The 22,372-nt window shown below is 44.0% G+C and overlaps 2 protein-coding genes across 3 annotated transcripts in view; one reads left to right on the top strand and one right to left on the bottom strand.

Moving 5' to 3' along the window:
• LOC115092236 (RNA-binding protein 12B-like) overlaps positions 1-4,380 on the bottom strand; it is a 36,075-nt gene extending 31,695 nt beyond the window's left edge. The window contains exon 1 of one of the 2 annotated variants that reach the window (XR_003856954.1): positions 4,133-4,380. Coding sequence is in view for 1 of the 2 variants with exons in the window: in XM_029602952.1 (XP_029458812.1) it covers positions 4,180-4,195 (16 nt within the window). In the remaining variant the exon portion in view is untranslated. The remainder of the gene's footprint in view (positions 1-4,132) is intronic. The other variant, XM_029602952.1, reaches the window with a different exon arrangement.
• Positions 1-22,372, top strand: part of DGKH (diacylglycerol kinase eta) — a 735,022-nt gene that overhangs the window by 207,597 nt on the left and 505,053 nt on the right.

Genomic DNA, 22,372 nt, shown 5'->3' with positions numbered 1-22,372 from the left:
GATGAGAGAGGACTGCACTTCAGTGGAGGGAATAGGAAAGAGAGGCCTGCACTAGCCCTCGCACTGGAGGAGGGGAGGTATGATGGTGCAGGAACAAGGAGCCTGACACGCAAGTCGGGTTGCTCCAGCAGGAACAGAGATTTACTAGGAAAGAGGCATGGGAATGGCAGTGTAAATCATTTTGTGTAGTCCATAGATTATACCTTTCCAAGCTTGTTATAGTTTATTGAAAGACTACTTGTGCCTTCTTTACAATAGATCTAGGTCTTTTTTTGGTGTTATGCGGTTCTTCTCTCAAAGTACCGTTTTCAGTGCTTGACTGACTGATGCATGTGTCTCATTGTTATCAAGCAATTAAAATAACCAATAACTATTTGTAAGACTTTTAGAAATCATTTTTCTGAAACTGAAAAGAAGTGAGGTAGAGGCTCCATATATCTACCTATTAATAGACAACTAGTCTGCCTCAGTTGGTGGGTCATTTTATGTTTTGGAATGAACCACAATGTAGTACACAAGGCTCAATTTTTATTTTCATTTACTTTGGTGTTGAGGAGGTGGGGTGGAGGGGGCTGGCAGGGTGATCAGTGACAGCGATCACATTTAATATTCTCTTATGATACCAAGTTTAATTAATGTGAATTTGGTGAGGAGTAGCCTAGTGGTTAGAGACCAGGGTTCAAGTCCTGCTGTCTCTCCTTGTGACCTTGGGCATGTCACTTTACCCTCCATTGCCTCAGGAGCAAACTTAGGCCTGGATTTATCAAAATGGAGTAAATATCGCATGTGGGAAAAGGGATGTGTTTTATGGCAATAGGGAGTTTATTACAATAATACTATGCGAAGAGCTAAGTTACTGCAAATTGCGATAACTTTTTGACACTTTGAGATAAGTGCCAGAATGTGGTATTTTCTACATACAACCCCTGGGGGGGGGGGAACCATGTTTGAGAGAGAGAGAGAGAGAGAGAGAGACCAGCCATAATACCCTGACCCTAGATAGGTATTTATATCTCTAATGGGAGACCCACCTAGTAACTTGAGGTGAGGTTTAGGTATTAGTGTAGGGGTTAGGGGCCACTTTGACATTCAGGGGCAGATTTTAAAAGCCTGGCGCGCCTATGTTGCATAGGCCTCCGGTGCGCGCAAAGCCCCGGGACGCTCGCATGTTATAAAATTGGGCGTCGATTTGTTCGCGCCGGGTTGAGTGAACAAATCTACGCCTGCACATAACTTTAAAAATTTACCCCATATTGTACGAACAGAACAGTGCTCTCTTTTGAACATTTGATGACCCTCGGAGTGAGGAAACTCACCCAAAGATGAGATTTGTGCAATGTTCTCTCAACCTAGCTTGATGGACTCTCTACCTGGGTAACATCAAGCTAGGTGCCAGAATGGCACTTCTTATGATTTCAGGCTACAGAGTAATGAGCCACTGGACTATCATTTTTCTTATTTATTAAAGGTCCATATTCAAATGCATTTATCCAGATAACTAAGAAAGTATCCAGCTACATGAAAATTTGGCCATTTATCTGGTTAAATTCTAGCCAGATAGCCATTTGTCTAGCTAGGATTTGGCCAGATAAGTGAGGGGCATTTAAGAGGCATTCCGAGGAGGAGCTGAGGCAGCTAGATAAGTTATCCAGCTAACCCCGATATTCAGAATTAGCTCTGGTCATCCAGTAGAGCTGTCTTAAAGTTAGCAGATAAACCTATCTGGCTAACTTTAATATTGCTGGGTATATTCAGCGGGGTGGCTGCACTGCTGTTATACAGAACTAGTTAGCCAGATAAGTATATCCAGCTAACTATCAGAGCCCCACAGCAGCTGAAACTGGAGTCCAAGATTTATAAATCGCATGTGCAACAAAAGCTCAATACAGTCTATGAAATAAATACCATATTTTTCGCTCCATAAGACGCACCTTTTTTTCCCCCAAAAGTGGGGGAAAAATGTCTGTGCGTCTTATGTAGCGTCTCTCCCTCTCGCGCGCCGTCCCCCTCCTCCTCTTCCCAACTCAGCCCAATCAGTATGGCACAGGTCAAACATCAGCTGTTTGAACCGCATGCGCTACGCAGGCCCCTCCAGTTCAAACAGCTCCCTGCCGGTCTTCTGTTCTCGGGGTGCCGCCGACCTTCGTAGTAAGATGAACCCCACGGCACCCTGGGAACAGCAGACCGGCAGGGAGCTGTTTGAACTGGTGGGGCCTCCGTAGTGCACGCGGTTCAAACAGCTGATGTTTGACCTGCGCCTCACCGAGCTTCACAGTAAGATGCACCCCGGGAACAGCAGACCGGCAGGGAGCTGAAGCTCTGCCGGCAGAAGACGATGCATGGCATCAAAGTTAGTACAGGCCATTTCCTTCTCATTTTTTTAGATATATTAGAAAATCATTTGACCTGCGCCACCATACTGATTGGGTTGAGTTGGGAGGAGGAGAAGGGGAACAGCGCGCGAGAGGGAGAGACGCTACATTCGCTCCAGGGGGAGCTCCGTACAGAGCCCATCATGGGGACAGAATTTTTTTTTTCTTATTTTCCTCCTCTAAGTTCTATGGTCAGGGGTGTCCTATGGAGCGCAAAATATGGTACATAACAAAATATAAACTACTTTAAAATGGAAAAAGAAAAAATTACTAAGTTCTAATACATAAACCATACAGCTTAAACAAATAACAGATCAATTAATCAATACAGAAATCAAATAATGAATCAGCAATAGTATATAAAACACAGTAAAAATCTGGTTGGTTGTTTTCAAACATTCTGTTCTACTAAAGATTCTGATGTGCTGCTCTTGCTCTAGTTATGTTGAGGATCTGTTTGGAGGGACAGCGTACTTTGCAATTTGTGAGTAATAGCACAATGCAATTATCATTTATCTCCATCCAAAATGTTGCCACAGAGCTTAAAATAAAACCCAAAAAAACCCTTCAACCACGGTTTCTAATTGCAGAAGTAAAAATGAATGAGATGCTTGCTTGTACTAACAGTTGTTTGGCTTATGTAAGAAATATATATGCTTATTTAATAAACCTCTAATGTAAGAGACTACAGAGTTACAATATACTCCTAAAGTCTGCAGGACTAGCTGGATGAGAATAGATAGCATGGTGAAACGAGTTCAGTCACCTAGGCTCTGCTAAAGCCGAGTTCTAATTGATTACCTACACAGGCTGAGCAGTTTTCAGAAGCTATTTATGTCGGTATCTAATTGCTATCTGAAAACTGCTCACCCATTGCCCAGGCAAAAGTATGTATCAACATCATGGGCACTTTTTTTGCTCAGAGTAGGCAGTCTCAGGGGTGTGTTTGTCAGGGGGGAGGCAAATAGCACACATTTATTTATTTTATTTATTTATTTATTAACTTTTATTTACCGACATTCGTGAAACACATCATGCCGGTTTACAAAGAACTCAGGTTTACAAAGAACTCAGGTTTACAAAGAACACATAGATGACTTTTTCAAATCTACACACATTGGGGGTAATTTTCAAAAGGAGTTACATGCGTAAATGTAGCTACTATTGTAGCAATTTTCAAAAGCCATTTACTCAAGTAAATTGCACTTATGTGAATAAATCCTATAGACAAGTCAATGGCATAAATTGTAGCAATTTTCAAAAACCCACTTACTCAAGTAAAGTGAATTTACTCCAGTAAACCTGGTTTTTACTCGATTAAATGCTTTTTAAAATCAGGCCCATTATTTTCAAGGGAAAAAAGTATCCACAGAAAAAGTAGGTGCAGATGTCTGTGGGCACTTTTTCCCAGGGCAGTACTGAAAGGGAAAGTATACTCGTCCTCTCCCTTTGAGAAATGGTGCAAAGCCCTTGGGTAAAAAGGTGCTGCAGATACTGCATCAATGCGCCTAGTTTGGAAAATTCTCCCCTTTCAATTTTGTGAGAAGTCTTGTTTTTTTTCCCCATGGAATTGTATTTAATTTGCATTGGCCGCTTTTCTTTTTGCAAGTACTCAAATAACTGTATCTTTAACTGTGAGGCTTTCATGGCCAGTCCTATTCCTAATACTGCTCTCTTCTTTATGAGAAACAAAATAACATGTTCTACCAAATGTTCTCTTTGATGTTCTATTTTAAAGTACTTTTTGCATGTGGTATTACCTTTTCATTCCTCTAAATTGGATCAAGCCTTGTAATAAGTTCATTACCTCTTGAGCGGAACATTGGTTGACTCACTTCCAACCAGACTTATTAGAAATACTTCTGTGGTATAGCTGTAAATCAGTCTCAATTGTCCTTAACTAAGCAATGTTGTTTAAATATACTTATTTTGTAAGTCATTGAATTTGTTTGATTGTAGTTCTTCAGGCGAATAGCTAAAAGAGTCTTTAAGAGGAGAGTTTCCCAAGCTGAAAGTTCAAAATGTTAAACTTAATTTCCTCCTAAATGACAAGGCACTGTGCTGGCATGATCCATTGTGAGAACACAATGTTTGGCTCATCCAATCAGATTTCATCTCCAGCAAGCATTAACTGAGCATAGGGGCATGCTGGAGACTGACATTAACAGTGGTGTGAGAAGTAGCATTAGGAGCATGGCCCACTGGGGTCCTTGCACTTGAACGAAAAGGAATGGGAGTAGTGATAGAGAGAAAGAGTCGCAGATCGTTCTGTTTCTTTGCAATCTCCTAATACCAGTAGTGCCCTCGGTGGGGACATTATAATGACATGATCTCCCTTTTAGATGCCCTTGCTTTCAGTTGCAGCCACCGGACTACCAATGTGGACAATTATGCTAGTGCACACGACAGTGGCTATTATGTCTTCTGTGATTTATGTACTTGAACAGCATTTAAAGGTTTGCGCAGTAATACCTCAGTACAGATATAAAGAATGTGAAGCCCATTACTTGTAAGGACCTCGGAATGCAAATCACTTGGAAAAATAAAAAAAACTCCACTCACTGAATTAAGCTGATGTCAAAAGAAAATACAATATATTGTGAATATGACCATTCTAGAGAAAAAACCACCAACTACATATACAGTATGTCATGTATCAGATGTCACTTCAAGCTTAAATGTCTTAAGGTCCAAAATATGTAATTTTGTAAATTTTTATCCATGCAAATAAAAGCTTAATGCGGAGCTTATCTATTAAAAGTGTCTTCAGTGCCTCTTACACTTGTGAACCAAGCCTTTTTCAGTATGAACTGTAGCTCTGCGCTGGTGAACGTCCACTTGAAGTGGAATCCCTGTGTGAGAGGACATTCACCATAGCAGTGTTACAAAGAAAACTAGTGAAGGCATTCCCGCAGACTAGTTTGTGCCCAGCAATGCTAATGCAGATGAATAGCTGCTGCTTCTTATTTCCCCTGTTGCTCAGCCTTCTCAATGCCGAAGGGAAACCAGAAGATGCTAAATGATGTTAAGAGCCCAATGTGTCCATGGCACTTACTGATACTGGCCTAAGATCTGCTGGCTAGTGTGCAGCAACTTGATGGCTTTTTTTTTTGCTTCATTTTTCACTTTAAAGGTGGCGTTTCCAGGGGAAATGAATTGATATTTTCCAAGGATGAAGAAATTGAGAGAAAAGATACATTTACCCATGGCACAATGTGTTTCTTTAGCAATAGTGTAAACCTTAGAATTACAAATTCAAATATATAGTCCCGCTGGCCTTCCATCCTATTGAGGTATATGAAATAAGTACTGATTGTAATTTGCTAAACCATGTGATGTCTTGATAAATTTTAAAGCATCCTGAGCTCTTACCATTTAGAAACCCTGTATATGTGCTGTATGATAGAAAAATGTAAATACCTGGTGATGGTTCGGGGGCGGGCCGGGAGGGCAGACCCGAGTCCCCCAGCACTGCGGCCTCTGCCGGGGGATGCCGAGGCGGCGCGTGCAAGTTACACCTGCTTGAAGCAGGCGTAACGTGCACAACAAAAGATAGGGCTGGGGGGTGGGGTAGATAGGGGAAGTTGGGGGGGGGGGCAGAAGGAAAGTTCCCTCCGAGGCCGCTCCGATTTCAGAGTGAATGGAGGCAGGCTGTGCGGCTCGGCGTGCGCAGGCTGCCGATTTTGTGCAGCCTTGCGCGCGCAGACCCTGGATTTTATAAGATACGCGCGGCTACGCACATATCTTATAAAATTCGGCGTACTTTTGTTCGCGCGTACTTTTTTAAGATCTACCTCTTAAGATAGAGCAATCCCAGCTTGTCCTGATGATCCCACAGCTACTCTGATTTTCAGGATATCCACAATGAATATGAATGAGGTATATTTGCATGCCGTACTTCCATTGTAAAACAAGAATAAAGATACCCCTTTGTAAAGCAGAAACTTTGAAATGATCAATAAACAGGAAATTCTGCTGCTAATGACTCATATAATATCATATATAGGTGTGGCGGATGACCATCATAGGTGTCTTGTCATTGGCTATATTGGTAAAGCCTATAATGACACTAAGACCTGGTATTTATGATGCAACAGGCAAAAATGGTATAGCCTTAAAGCACTAAATCCAGATTAATCATCGGTCATTCCTCACCTCTGTCTTTGTACAGGCTCTGAAAATTGCTTTTGCTATGGTAAATGTAAGATTTGCGCACTGTGCGCAAAAGGTAACCATAGCAGATTGCAAACTGCTTTAACCACTTATTATCAAGTATTTGGCAATTCCAACGCGTTTTATTGACCACCTCTCAATGAGTCAGTATAGGCTACATTAAGCTGAAGTAACTCATCAGAGTCATCCTGAAGCTCCCTGAAGAAGGAGTGTTATCCACTCCGAAACCCTGCAGAGTTGGAGGACCAACTTCAGGACTCAGTGCACAAATCAACATATAATGCGCCCTCCCCCACCCCCCCACCCCCGGTCTCAGCCCTGACTCTTAACATCGTTCTCGATCACTCCCACCGACTGCGTGGTTTTCTGGGTCGCGAGCAGGTTGGGCACTGCTTGCGGCCCACCAAATCTCCACTCCTCTTTGCCACTGCTTGCGGCCCCATATGGTTCACACCCAGTGGCGCACCAAGGGTCTCCGGCGCCCAGGGGCTAATGCATTTGTGTGCCTCTCCAGCATCCCCCCTTAATCCTTCATGTACTAATGCTTAAGGTCACAGAAAATCAGTGGCATGTCTAGACAGAAGAATTTTTTTTTTTTGGGGGGGGAGCCAAAATGATATTTCTTCATCACACCCACCTCTATAGCATGGAACCTGCTTTAAAATTGGTTACAAAAAAAAAGTGTTAATAAAAAAGTCCAAAGGTTCTTCTGGGTAATTTTAAAAAGCTGGCCAGTTTCACACTTCTAGTAAAACTATTATAAAATGATTTGATAGCCTCATTCATCTAATTCTATATGGCTATGAGAGTGAAGTCTGGAATATATAGGAAGGGACAGAATGTCAATATAAATCCTGCACCTCCAGTTCTCTAACTCTGTGCATCCACTGAAAATTCCCCCAAACAATGGAGCTTGGATGTTTCCTTTACAGCTCATCATAGTAAAAGATATTTTCAAATTCTGATGTCACATCACAGTAACAGCAGCACAAATACCTTCCACTGCAAGGCACATTGTGAACTAACACAAAACCCCGCAAAAAAGACCCTCAAAATCCCATCGAAACATAACAGTAATAACACCAAGGACTCAAACAACAATAACTCTACCTGTGAAAAAGCAAGGGTAAATATTACACTGGGTCCTAGAATACCAATACACCACCTACTGAGGAAAAAAACAAACCCAATTGCAATAGATCCCTATATAGACATTACATGCTAGCAGAATCTCTCATCACGGTCACACACACAGAGCAGAGACAGACAATCACCAAAAACAGAATACAAAATAAAGGAGCACAAATTAGACAAAAACTGAAATGGAAACTCCAAGAAGCCAGATTCTGTGTATTAACAATGGAAAAACAGAACCACCATTCTTCATAAAACAAATAAAATCAAGAAACATAAAGCATCAGTTATAATAGTAAAATCATAATAAAAGAATATTTTAAAACTACTGATAAATAGAATATGTTAATTAAAATCATATACATTTTTTACAATTTCCCAAACACCAATAAAATATTTCAAAACAGCACATATATCAAATAATACCCAATAATTAAAACTAATAAGGATTTTAAAAAGCCCCTGCTGTCCATACTTGGGAGCTCTTGATTTCCAGTCACCCTGATATTGTCATGGATTAGGAGGTTATCCTCTCTCTCTCACACATACTCACATGTCCATTCTCTCTCACACATACACTGTCACATACATACACATTCATGCTCTTATACCCACCATAACCTCTCGCAGACACTGACACACTCTCAGGCTCTAAGACACTCTCTCCCCCCCTCCCCCCTCCTCCCCCCTCCCCCCCTCCCCCCTCCCCCCACATACACACACACAAACTCTTACTCCCTTGGATTTTCTCATACACACTCATGCTCTCAAACTCACTGGCTCCCTCACATACACACAAACACACACGCCCAGGCAAGCTCCCAGTCATTCTCACACACACACACACACACACACACACTCTGACCCCCAGGCAGGCACCCATGCATTCACACACATACACTCCCAGGTAGAGTCCCATTCATACACATGCACACACTAAAGGCAGACCCCCCCTCTCTCTTTCTTTTGCCAGCAACCTCGGAACCTCTCTCATTCCTCTGCTGCCACTGTCACTGCTGCCACATGGCTATTGGGGAGGTGCCGATTGCTGCTACTGACACTGAAGCCCATTCTGTTGCCTTGAACATTTCCAAAGATTACATGTGCCAATCACTAAAAAGTAACTTTTTTTTTTACCTTTGCTGTCTGATCTTAGTTTTCTAATCGGTTGGTCTACAGGTTTTTTTTCCACCTTCCCTTTCTTATTTTTTTGCGAATTCCTTTTATATTGTCTTTTTTTCTATTTCTTTTCTCTCCATCTTCTTCCCTCAAACACAGTCAGGTTCTCATTCTCACATGCTTTCTCTCTCACACACCCACAGGCTCTCACTGTCACACCCACAGGCTCTCACTGTCACATGCTCTCTCTCATACAATCATTCATACACACAGTCTCTCACTGGCACATGCTGTCTCTCATACAATCATTCATACACACAGTCTTTCACTGTCACATGCTCTCTCTCATACAATCATTCATACACACAGTCTCTCACTGTCACATGCTCTCTCTCATACAATCATTCATACACACAGTCTCTCACTGGCACATGCTGTCTAGTCTCACACACACAGGCTCTCACTGTCACATGCTCTCTCATACAATCATTCATACACACAGTCTTTCACTGCACATGCTGTCTGAGTCTCACACAAACAGGTTCTCTCTCACTCCCACATGCTGTCTTGCTCAAGCACAGGCTCTCACTGTCACATGCTCTCTCTCATACAATCATTCATACACACAGTCTCTCACTGTCACATACTGTCTCTCACACACACAGAGGCTCTCACATGCTGTCTCTGCATTCAGGTCCTCACTCCACACACAGTCTCTCAACTCACTCTCACACACAATCTCTCAACTCATCTCACACACGCACACATACACACTCTACAGCCCTCAGCTTCTCTCTCACCTCTGGGCCTCCTCTTCTCGGGTCGCCGCAGGATGGGCTCTGCAGTGGCCCGCCCGCAATGTGGGATCCGCGGCGGCCCTGCTACCAGGCCTCTTCCTCTTCTCGGGCCGCTGCGACTTCGGATTCGCGGTGGCCCGTAAGCGCTGCTCCTCTTCTGCACGTGGCTGATGCTCCTCCTACTTCCTGCCTGCGCGGATGGACAGGAAGGAGGAGGATGGGCTCTGCAGTGGCCCTGATCTTCTCGGGCCGCCTGCAATGTGGGATCCACGGTGGCCCTGCTACCAGGCCTCTTCCTCTTCTCGGGCCGCTGCGACTTGGGATTCGCGGTGGCCCGTAAGCGCCCAAAGGCTGAACCCAAGAGGAACAAGGGCTGGTATAGGCGAAGGTCTGCTGGGTCTCTGCTTCACCTGCGTCTGCTTGCTGACGGTAGGAAACTGCAGGGCTCCTCCCTACAGGTTGTGCCAATTCTGCCTCGGCCCACAGGTCGACAAACGCAGTACTGTCTATCTGTCACATGGGACATTACACATTGACCCACCTCTGCTTAACTTATTGTCCTTTCTCGACAGATGTGACAAATCTTTTCATGATGTGTAATATTCTTTCTCCTGTTTGTCTTCCACATTCACACTTTCCAGAATATTATGATGCACTATTACTTTCCAGTGACTAAATTATCTTGCTCATGCCACCTTAAGACATAAAGATGTTCAAATAACAAACCACTCAAAAATTGTACAATCAAAATTATCCTGATTAGTGTTTTGTGTATAAAAAGGGGTGAAACATTCTGCTCTTTACTATTAGTGATGTCTCTTACTAGTACGGCAGCAGTGGCCTCGTTGCCAGTACTGAATGTGTTTTTTGTACTGAATTTTGGACTTTTTTTGTCATATGGCGTGACAGAGTTTTTGGACTTTTGTTTTTACCTGCTCATCAGTGCCAATAAAGTTTTTGGTTTTTTTTTTAAATTTGGAACAGAAGCTTTGGAGTCATTGTGCTGAGTGTTTAGGAGTGATTGAGTTGGTAAGCAGAAGAGTCCCAATGTTAAAAAAAACCCTAAGACTGTTTTTATCCCTTCTGGATGGTAACCACAGGAGGTCATGGAGCCAAGTCTAATCCCTTATGCTCCGAGTGAGGCCCTGTGCCCAAGAGCTGACTGGATTGGGAGAGGGGGGCTATATGTATAATAAACTGTGCCAAGATAAACAGTTAACTTCATTTCATTTAAATCTTTCATATTTTTTGTACATGTTGTTATTTAGTATGTTTTTGATAGAATTGCATCAGTATCATGGGATATTCTTAGTGTTTGGGTAATTGCCAGGTTCTTGTGGCCTGGTTTTGGCCTCTGTTGGAAACAGGATGCTGGGCTTGATGGACCCTTGGTCTGACCCAGCATGGCAATTTCTTATGTTCTTATGAACCTGTTACACTTCTGGCATCCACTTCTGGTGTACTGACTTTTGATATTGCAATAAATGGATCCAGCAATGCAGATGTGGGGAGCCACTGTTTGCAGTCATGGAGAATGTAAGGTGCAATCGATAGGTGAATTTAGTAAGAGAAACAGTGCAATACATTATTCTGTAGGCTCTGCTTGTAGTACATAAAGAAAGGGAGACAAAAGGGCAAGGCTGATAGAAAACATTATTTTGTTGTTGTTTTAAGTTAAAGCATTTAACGATATGGACAGCTTGAGTCAAGTAGAAGGATACTTAGCTCTCCCTATTGAAAACCAGTGGAGAAATTTGTAGATCTATAAAAGTACTGTTACGCTTGTCGGTCGCAGACGGCTGCGACCTCTCATGCTCATCTCTTTTTCCCCCGCTCCATCAAGTCTGGGAAGAATAGCGGTCTCTGCCAGTTCCCGCCTACCTCTGGCATTCCCGGGACAGCGTGGGCTCTGCCGACCGCTATGTTGGACCCTGAGTTACCTAGATGCGCGTGCAAGGGCCTCCTTTGAACACGTCATGGCGGGAACCTCGGGGGCGTCCCTGCCCAATGAAGTCAACCCGCTAGTGTGTTTAATCTGACCAGCCCTTGCCTTCCTCGAGTTAGCAAGGAGTTCCATCTTGTTGAATTCTCCACATTCAAGGACTTCCTGTTCCTGACTTGGTCTTGGCAGCCGGACGCCTTGAGTACCCGCTTCTCGGGGGCTCCCTTGTGTTCACGGCTATCCACTCCTCGGAGTGCCTTCCTGCCTGACTGCTACTAGACCTGCTTCTCAGGTTTCTATCTCTCTCTAGGAACCATCTACTGTGAGTATCTCTACTGACTTCTACTACTCGGACTACATTGTGGATTCCATGCTGTGTACCCCGACCCTCGGGCCACTACCGTCTTTCTTCAGTAGAAGCCGTTCAGCTTTCCTGCCCTAGAGAATACCTATACACCATCTACAGGAGCCACTTCCAGGTTCCGGCATTGCTACCACTTCTTCAGCACCTACTGTACAGACATCTTCAGCATACCCCGCTCCGCGGACCACTACCGGATCTGTATTCCTGAGGTGCCTACACTCGTCAGAGGGGATTCCTGGCATACCCCGCTCCGCAGGCCACTACCGGATCTTCTCAGCTGTGGTCTCACTCTGGGTAATTCCCATTGCCCAGGACTGTACTGCTATATCTCCAATTCTGTGGACATTACTTTTTCCTTCCTTCATAATAAAGTTTCCACTTCTAGTTGTGTCCCACGCCACTGAGACTGCACCTGCTGACGGTGAGGCTCACAGGGCTCTTCCCTGTGGGCGGAGACACCTGTCATCTCAGCCCAAGGTTCACATTCTTACTTAAACATTACATGTACATAGAGGCAAGCCAACCATAAGCAATGGAAGAAAAATAAGAGGAGTAGAAACTAAAAATTGTAGGTGTATATTATGATATAGATAAGTAAATAATTAAAAATAATATATAAAAATGATTAGGTCCATGTTCAAACCCATTTAGACGGTAGCATAATAGTTATCCATCTAAATGGCTTACCTGAGTATATTGAGCACATATCCAACTAATTTCTAGCCGGGTAACTAGTCAGGGGTGTTCTGGGGACAGGCAGGAGGCGTTCTAGGGAGGAGCGGAGTTAGCTGGATAAGTTAACTGGCTAACCCTGATATTTGGAGTTAGCTGGTTATTTTATGCAGCTTACTGTGGTCGGACCATAGAATCATAATATAATTGTATGCACATATAACTTTTCATCTATACTATGCTTCACGGGGGAAAGTAGCTGTACAGGAGAGCCTGTTTCAACTTTCTACTACTGCAAATAATCTCTCTTTGAATAGCTTCACATTAATCAGCACAGGCCATGTGTAATGGGTGGAGGGTTATTTTTTCTTTTTTTTTTGTTCTGATGATGCCTGCAAATGTGGATATTTGTTTCCTATTACCCATTCACTCTCTTGCCAAGTTGAACTAGACAAGGATGAAAGGAAATTTGCATTAAAAAATGTATGATTAATTGGAATTGTCAATTCATTTTTGTGTTCATTTTTCCAGTGTTTTGTTTTATATTTATGGTGATACCTGTGTGCCACAGATCATGTAATTTTTAACATTCCAAGAATGTGTAATGTTAAAGTGGAGATTTTACTTCTAAGGGAAGTCTATAAAGGGTGCAGTAATGTGAGAAGGTTCTAGTATGGAGGGCTCAATTGGTGGTTAGAGGGTGTTATGAACAGCTCTATGAAAGGCAGCCTGTGTCAAGGGATTGCGTGCTGGCAGCCTGCCAGTGCATGCAACGTGCGCCTGCCCGGAGACAGGCGCAATAAGTAAAATAAACATTTTTGGGGGGGGGGGGGTTAGAGTAGGGCTAGGGTGGAGGAGAGGTTAGGGGAAGGGGTGGGAAGGTCAAGTTAGGGGGAAGGGAACGGGGGAAGGCAGCATGGCTCTCCGCGCACAATTGTGCACACCCTTGCGCGCGCCAACCCCTGATTTTATAACTTGCGCATGCAAGTTATAAAATCAGGAGTACATGTGCATGCGCACCTTTTTAAAATCTACCCCTTTGTGTCTGTGTACATGTGTGTGCCTATGAGAGCCTATGTGTCACATATAGGCTCTCACAGCATGCACACACACATAATGTATTTGTGAGAGAGCGAGAGTCTGTGTATATGAGAGAGAGAGTGTGTTTGAGAACATAGGCATGTATATGAGAGAGGGAGTTGTGAGAGAATGAATATGTTATTGTTTGTGTTTATGAGAAGTTAAACTTTGTCTGGCCTTACCTCCCCCAATCCATGGCGATCTCAGAGTGACTGGAAATCAAAAGATCCCAGGTATGGAAAGCAGAAGGTTTTTTTTTAATCCTTACTAGTTTTAATTACTGGTTATAATTTAATGTTTCTGCTGTTGTTGGGAAACACTAGGAGAGCGGTTCCACCTTCCAGGGGATTGTGTGTTCTTGGACCGTGGCTTGACCCCAGAGGAACTCCGAAGAGGTGCTGAGGCATGCCTGAGCATGGGCTGGACAGGAGCGGGGCTGACCTGAAGACAGATGATGGAATCTGGAGCAGGAGCAAGGCTGGACTGAAGACAAGGATGACTGAAGGCACTGACCCTCCACTGGACCTACACGCTCCGGGAAGACCAACAACGCAATGGTGGTCTTTGAACAGTCCTCCGACCATTCGAAGCCCTTTCGGACCTGCCGCTGGGTAACGGCAAGAAGCGGCAGGCCAGACGCAAGCCAAGGGCAAAACAAGGCTTTGGAACATAGAAGGCTATGACGAAGACTCAGTCGAAGACACTTGGATGAGGATTCAGGAGCAAGGTACCTTAGACGAGAAGTCAGGAGCAAAGAGCTAGGTTGAGACTGCGATGCAGCACGTCCTACACAACCCACCCGCGGGGCTGGTCATGGACCACGCTGGACTCAAAGCAGACTCCAGACGAGGTAGTGGAGCGAGTGAGAGAAACATGTCCCAGAGACTGTACAGGTCTGCACCAGAGCGCGCCGTACACAGCTGCCAGTGGCTGGTTGCGGACCACGCTGGAGCAGCACAGGTTCAAGCAGAGACTAACATGGACGGAGCAGATGCAAGGAACTCTGTAGACCAGGAACAAGGCTTCAGGCGGAAGTCTGCCGGAGGCTTGCGCTGCAGCTGTGAGGAAGGCCTTGTACCACGAAGCGCCCTAGTCAGCCCGCCCATGGGGTTGGTCGCGGTCCACGACATGGCACGCCAGGAAAGGTGGCGATGAGGAACCAGGAGTTCAGGACATCAGGACGGATCACAGACATCAGGAATAGAGGACGGACATCAGGACTGGATCACGGACTACAGGAACTGGAAGACGGACATCTGGACTGGAAGACAGACATCTGGGTCTAGATCATGGACTACAGCAGGGGTGGGCAAGTCCGGTCCTCGAGGGCTGCAAACCAGTCATGTTTTCAGGATACCCCTAATGAATATGCATGAAATAGATTTGCATACAACTGAGGCAGTGTGTATGCAGGTCTCTCTCATGCATATTCATTAAGGATATCCTGAAAACCCGACTGGTTTGCGGCCCTCGAAGACCAGAATTGCCCACCCCTGGACTACAGGAACTGGGAGACAGACATCAAGACTGATCGTGGACATCAGGAACAGAAGAACATCTGGACTGGATCATGGACATCAGGACAAGACAAGGAGCTCCAACGAAGAACACAGGACCTTGAAGAAGCGATGGAACAGCAAGGACTCCTGGAGCGAAGGGCAGGAACATCCAGGAGCGTCTAACTCCTTGCGAAGGCAAAGATGGACTGGCACCAGGCCCTTTTTATAGGGCTGAAGCAGGAGTGGTCGATGACATCACCGATGCCATGGGACCTTTTCCCGCCACTGGCCCTTTAAATGAAGAGGAGAGGCGCGTGCCCGCGCCTAAGGCAGAGCTGGAGAGAGCAGGGTCGTTGGTGGCATCCCCAGCCACGTGGAGGGCCCGAGAGAAGCAAGGCAGACTGCAGAAGCGGCTCCATGCCACGAAGACAGGAAGGAGGGATGCAGGCAGGCTGCAGGCACTGGCAGGGATGGCTTCCCTGCTGGGTAAGAACCCCAGCAGCAGTAAGGATGGCTTCCTTGTGTCCGAGGACCCCGGGAGCGGCAGCGGCGATACCAGCCGCGAGGGAAGGCTCCCGACGGGGCATAGCCCTGCCGCGCAGAGCAGAAGAAGAACGCAGCTTCTGTGTTGTGGAGGACGACGGCAGATCGCCGCGCAGAGCGCAGCTGAGGAATCAGCAGCCCGACTGGCTGCAAAGGTAGGGGGCCTGCCCGCGCTCATCGCGGGCAGGTTCACAACAGCTGTTTTAAAATATTTTATTGTTTTTTTGGGAAATATTAGAACATTTTTTAATTATCGGATTTTTTTATTCATCGGATGTTTTGAAATATTTTATTGGTGTTTGGGAAATGTTGGATGTTCTATTTATTAACTGGTTTGAGATATTTATTCTTTTTATGAATATGATTTTAGTATTATAAGAACATAAGAATTGCCATACTGGGTCAGACCAAGGGTCCATCAAGCCCAGTATCCTGTTTCCAATTATGATCAATGTTTTATATTTATTTTATTATTTAATGTTTTATGAAGCATGGTAATGTTTCTGTTTTTCCATTGTTGCTCTGTATATAGAAGTTGGCCTGTTGTGGATTCCAGTTCAGTTCTTCTCAGCATGTTTCTGTTTATACTTTCTGATCTCTTTATTCCGTATTTGATCTGGGTTCCTCTTGTGACACTGAAGTGAAGTATTCTGCTACTATGTAATTTATCGGTAGGGATCTATAGCAGTCTGAATTGTTCTGTTTTCCTAATAGGTGGTATATTGGTGTAATATGGTATAGTATGTGCAATGTTGTCATTTGATAAATAAGGTTGTTACTGTTTGAGTGCTGGCAGTTAGGGTTGTTTTGGTATGGGAGGTTTACTATATTGTAATGGTAATTCCATTTATTTATGGCTTTCTGAGGGCCAAGCCCACACCTAGTACGCATTACAAAAAGTCTAATTCCATAGGAGCTCCAAATGTCTTTTTTGCAGGATTTTCTGGTTGGCACTACAGAAGTGAATGCAAATATAATATGGATGTTGTAAGTGATATTTTTGCCTCAGAATACTGAACTTTTGAATATTCTTTTTTCATGTAAAATATGTTATAAATGCATAATTTGTCTGCGTGTGTATTTTTAGAGAGTGAGCATGTGCGCAAGACTGTAAGGTTTGTCTAGTGTACCTAATACTCTTCCCTTGACCATGGCTTCTGTCGATGTGTGTATGTCAGTTTTTAAAAATACAGATTGCTGGAGGGAGCTGGGACAGACACTGAATGAATTAGTGCAGGGTGGTGGTGGGAGGGGGAGGGGGAGGGGGACATCACAATAATTGTTCAACAGGGCAGCAAAAAAGCTAGCGCTGGCCCTGAGTGGGAATTTGTGCAGCGTCTGAGGTCCTTTATTTTTGTCCAGCACCTTATTTTGAATACCCCTATCCACCTGGGAATCCTTACTTTTTCTAAGGCCCTGGAGGGTGAGGATTTTCCCTGGCCCAACTACTGACACATGCATGCATAAATAGAAAATCGGAGATCTGTGATTACAAGCAGTGTCAAGCATTGAAGTATTCAGTGCCACCTTTTGCCCTTGAACCATTCTGGCAGTAAAGCTTTGTTTTGGACACCTAACTCCAGCGTCCAGCATATTTCGTTGGCACTCATATTGCTTGCTATTGAAAGCGGACTTGTACCTCCCCACGACTGAGAATTTGAGAGTTACCCCCTACCACCTTGAGCTCAGGAGGTGTTTTCCTTCCCCCTGTCGTAAAGAACCAGTTACCAGGGCTCCTGGACTGTGACAGAATGGGAGATAAAATTGTGGAATGGCCCTGGGATCCTGTGTGACCCCTGTCATTCAGGCTTAACTTCCGAGGTAGGGACTACATCTGCTACTGCACGCCAGTTGGCATTTGCCAATCCTTTCAGACTGTATAATCAGAGAAAGAAATATAACATTTAGAACCATTAAAAGTATGTAAGCCATCTTACTCTGGGATTAATACAGGTTTGTTGTGGCTTTTTTTTGGAAGGATTTGTTTTAAGATAAAAACACTATGCTTATTGCAAAGACCATTAATGCTATGGAAGAACTGATTTAATATTGAATTCTAGAGATGACTTATGACAGACCCTAATTGACTTTTCTTGTCCACAACTCTTCCTTAGGCTCTTTATTTGCTTTGAATATTTTCCAGAGAAGTTCTTGTCTTCTGTGATCTGATTAGACCTAATTCTATAACTGCACATTAATGAATTATGTTAGACTATCAGAGAGGACCAAAGTGAATAACACAATCCAAATAGCAAAGAAAGATTAATCAAGAAGAACTCATTATAAAATTGTAGATATACAATCACAGTGGGTAATCATACTATAGATTCAATTGCCCATCAACAGATTGGGTGGTCTTACCACAAAATACAACACTGAATGATGGACAGCGCACCATCATGAGATTACTCTGAGCCAGACATTAGAGCCGATTATCTCAGGCTGATTGTGTAGACATTGACTGGGAGTCATTGCTGTATTTTCAGAAGGATTGGCATCGTTATCTCAGGATGCTGAAGAGAATTCAGTACATCTTGAATTACATGTGAACACAGAATCCAAAGGACAAAGAAAAGAAAATTTAACAGTGTGCCTCCCTATGCTGTCAGTCATTCAGTGAGGTTTTAAATAATATTTCTTGTGGCTAAAAAAAATGTGATTAGTATTCTTGGAAGTAGGTTTTTGTAGTAAGCCAAAACACATTGGGTGTTGAATATTTTTGTAGTTGTTGACAAGTGATACATGGGAGATAGATTGTCTTGAGTTTTGTAATAAGTCACAATAGGTGCAGTATTTGTATGTATTGTACATGCATTGGTTGGATGTATTTTGTACTGGACCAATAATTATAATTATAACACCATTCTGTTTGTTGGTAGGTAGTTGATTCTATAATATAATTGCCTACTGTGTGATTATTTATATGCAATTTAAATAGAGATCTTATTGACCAGTCCTTCTTAATTATTCAGTTATGGAATTAACCAGTGCATCAGTAAATTATGCTAAATCTGCCTGTACCAATAAAAGGGGCATAATCATTTAATCTGCCTCAGTTCACAGAAGACCGCATGAACAACGGAAACCCCTAAATTCCTCACTGCTTTGGTTGGGTAATGTGCATACTACATAATAGAGAGAATGAGACAAAACTGTGTTCTTCTGACTAATTCAAAGAACTTCTGATTTCTGGGGATTGAGAAGTAAACAATATTATTCTAACCAGCCAGCAATTGGATTTAGATGAAGATTTGTCTTCACCAGATCTAATATCTGGTCTTCCCCAACTCATACCATCACCTGGATAACATCTGCAAACAGATAACATTTCACATCAGATGAGCAAATAAGCTCAGCTGAAGGGGCCATATGCAGATTGAGCAGGAGGGGACACAGAACAGTGCCCTGGGTTCGCCCACATTGTAATTGAAAAGGCTCTGAATTTTCCTCTTCCCAGGGGATCCTAATGGCCCTGCCTTGAAAATAGGAAGCAAACCATTGATGTACCTGGCCACTTCAGCTGCTCCCAAAGGTAAAGAGTGAAAAGGGTACAGAGCCCTGCAGTTTTATTGGGGCTATGTTTAGGATGGTGCAATTGTATCAGGCCTCACGAAGGAGGAGTCAAAGCCTGCACTGGCCCTGCACTACTGGCAGCAAGATGAGTTAGAAATCCGAGCTCTCTTCTTAGAGACACCTGAGCTGCTGGCCAGAGAAAAGAATGGGGGAGAATGAAGGTGAAGCTTGTGTAGATATCCTGTCGGATCTCTACCAGAAATCATATAGAAGATATCATTTGTGTGGGAAGGAAACAATAGTAACATTGTGGGTAGGTAGAGTTCCCCATATGGGAGAGTGTCCATGGTGTGTGCCTTTGATATAAATACTCTGGCTACCATCTTGTGTTGTGGATTTTCTGTTTCCCTCCCAGGGGCAGCATGCCATGACTGTCCCTTGATTTTTCTGTTTAAGTTTTAATACCTCCATGCAGGATGGGAGTTTCTTTCTACTCTCCCTATCCCTTTTATATTATGCTGATTTCTTTTGAGTTCTGAGTACCCCTTAATTAGGGATTCAGTTACGTTATTTTCTGTGCTGCTCTACATCAAAGGGAGAGGTCCCTTCACTGTGAAGGAACCTGCGGATTGTCTATATCCAAGGGAGGGACGACTTAAAGTCATCGAAAGGGGTAAAAGGAGTTGGAATGAACCCCCTATAAGGCCCCAAAACATCTTTCAGATGTTTTGAGAGAAGAGAAATAACAATGTCGCTCTGATACTTAAAGGGAGAAGAGGAGATTAGCTGGTACCATTCAGGTACTTTGAGAAGACTAAGGGCGTGTAGCTGCATTTAAAAAAAGGTTTGGACAAGTTCCTGGAAGGAAAAGTCCATAAACCATTATTAAGGTGAGTTGCAGAAATCCACTGCTTATCGCTGGTATAAGCGGCATAGAATCTATCTACCCTTCGGGGATCCTGCCAGGTATTTGTGACAGTATATTGGGCTTGATGGACCTGTGGTCTGACCTAGTATGGCAAGTCTATGAGAAGACCGCATGGAGAAGTAGGAGATAAATGACTGGGCAAAAATGGGTTTCATCTGTACCATTTCATCTCCATTGGGAGGGAAGCAACTAACTTGCCCTATGCCAATGGGATGAGAGAAACCTCGTATTAAAGACTGAATTAATTGGCTTTACCATCTTAAACTTTAAATAAGACTTTGAGAAGTCAAAAGTTTATTGAGAGATATTTGTAACATTGATAAGGGAACAAAACAGCTGTAAAGATTATTTTCATCATTTACAACATCTCAATAAAGGTAATGCTAGAAACATTTCCAGTGGGCGTCTTACTGCAGAGACTGATTAACTCATTAGTGCTGTTACCACGGCTGTCTATCATCACTTTGAACTGGGGCTTAAATATTTGTAATGCTCAGGGCCTTGAAAGTTATCTCACCCCCATCCCCCCGCTCAGGGAATCTTGGTTATTACATTTTGGACTTAGCAGAGAAGGTTATCATTATTTGAGATATGGCCTCTGGATTCACACTCCAGGAGAAACCAGCCCAGGGGGTTACACTTGAAAGGAAACAGATACTAGTCAAGGAGTTTGAATTGAATGAATGAGAGAGGGGACAATTCTGGAAGGCAGTTGGAAGGGGAGATGGACGGGACAGAAAGTTTGTGAGCGAGAGGAAGATGAGATAGGGTGAAAATGGTGGGGATGGGGAGGTGGAAGGCTGGGAGATAAACAGAAGTGAAGAAGTGGTAATAGAAAGAAATACAATAGTAAGAAAAAGAGATGAAGAAAAGCGTAATGAGAGACAGAAATGTATTGGAATGTATTTGTCTGGGAATGGGAGATTGCTGTATGCTGGAGCTGATAGAGTCAAAAAATGCTGTTGTCCTGCCAGCATTATTGGCCTGTGGAGTGACAGTAGACACTGAAGGAAGAGGAACTAGTCTGCTGTTATTGCTACTAGTATTTATCCTTTCTATATCACTAATATTGGGATTACCAGATGTGCCTGATTTTCAACTGGTGTCCTTGGCTGCTTCTTGTTTCTTACTCCAGAGCTGTCTTTAGACCGATGTGATGGCAGCACACAGGTCTAAAGACATCCTAAACATGAGGGCTCCTGTGCGGGGTTGGCTGCCGAGGACTCCCTCGCTCCTTCATCCTCACAGTGCATCCTGGGTCCTAGTTTCCTTTTTTAGGCCTCACCATAGAAACAGCTAATCCCTCAAACTTCTCACTATCCTACTTTCTCCCCTTTCCCCTATAGACCTAAGCACACCTTCCACCTCCCTTAACATTGTATGACAGCACTTATTCCCTGTGGGGTGGATGTCAGGGATCCAGCAATATGTGGAGTCTGCTGCTGCCGCCTGAGTTGGGATTGACAGTGGTAGCAGCAGTCAGCGAGGGAGGGACTGAACCAATTCACACTCATTGGCCTTGCGTTCTCCCGACTTCTGTGTGGGAGATGAAGGCTCTGAGCTTGTGCATTCTGTGTAGTGCCCTCACTGCCTGCTGCTACTGGGCCCAAACATGGCCACAGCTGTTTTCCTGTGCTTTCAGGAGCCACACGTTCTGCTGGTGGCGGGGATCTGAGAGGTCTGCAAGGGTGATTGAAAGGAATCATGAGCTCTCGGGGGAGGAGGGGTCGAGAGAGGGATCCATGAGATCCACTCTTTTTCCTGTTGGCTATGGGGTTGGGAGGAGAGGGAGGGAGAATTGGACTGGGGATCATGCTTAGGGAGGAAGGCAGAGAGGCTTGGGGGGATGGGTAGAGGAACCAGGGGAGGGAGGGAAAAAGAGCAGGAGAAAGGGCAAGCAATGGGGGAGGAAGGGATAGGACTAGGGATCAAGCTGGTGGGAACTGATTTCCTGGAGGAGGGAGTCAAGTATCAAGCTAACGAGGGGAAGGAAAGGAGAAAAGTGCACTCACAGTAGCAGGGCAGAAAGGGGAGAGAGAGACAGCAGAGGAGGAGGAGGAATAGGCAGAGAAAAGCAGGTGACAAAAATAAGAAGAGGAGACAAGGGGCAGGAGGAGAAAGAAAAAGAGGGAATAGAAAGAGCTAGAGAGAAGGAAGAAAAAGCATTGAACTATACACTGCTGAAAAAGAAAGATGAGAACTGAAACAGAAAATAACAAGCTTTGAAAGGAATTTT

Source organism: Rhinatrema bivittatum, chromosome 5, assembly GCF_901001135.1.
Source record: "Rhinatrema bivittatum chromosome 5, aRhiBiv1.1, whole genome shotgun sequence".
NCBI classification, from domain to species: Eukaryota; Metazoa; Chordata; class Amphibia; order Gymnophiona; family Rhinatrematidae; genus Rhinatrema; species Rhinatrema bivittatum.
The sequence above is the reverse complement of the archived record's forward strand: the minus strand, read 5'-3'. Positions and strand labels throughout refer to the sequence as shown.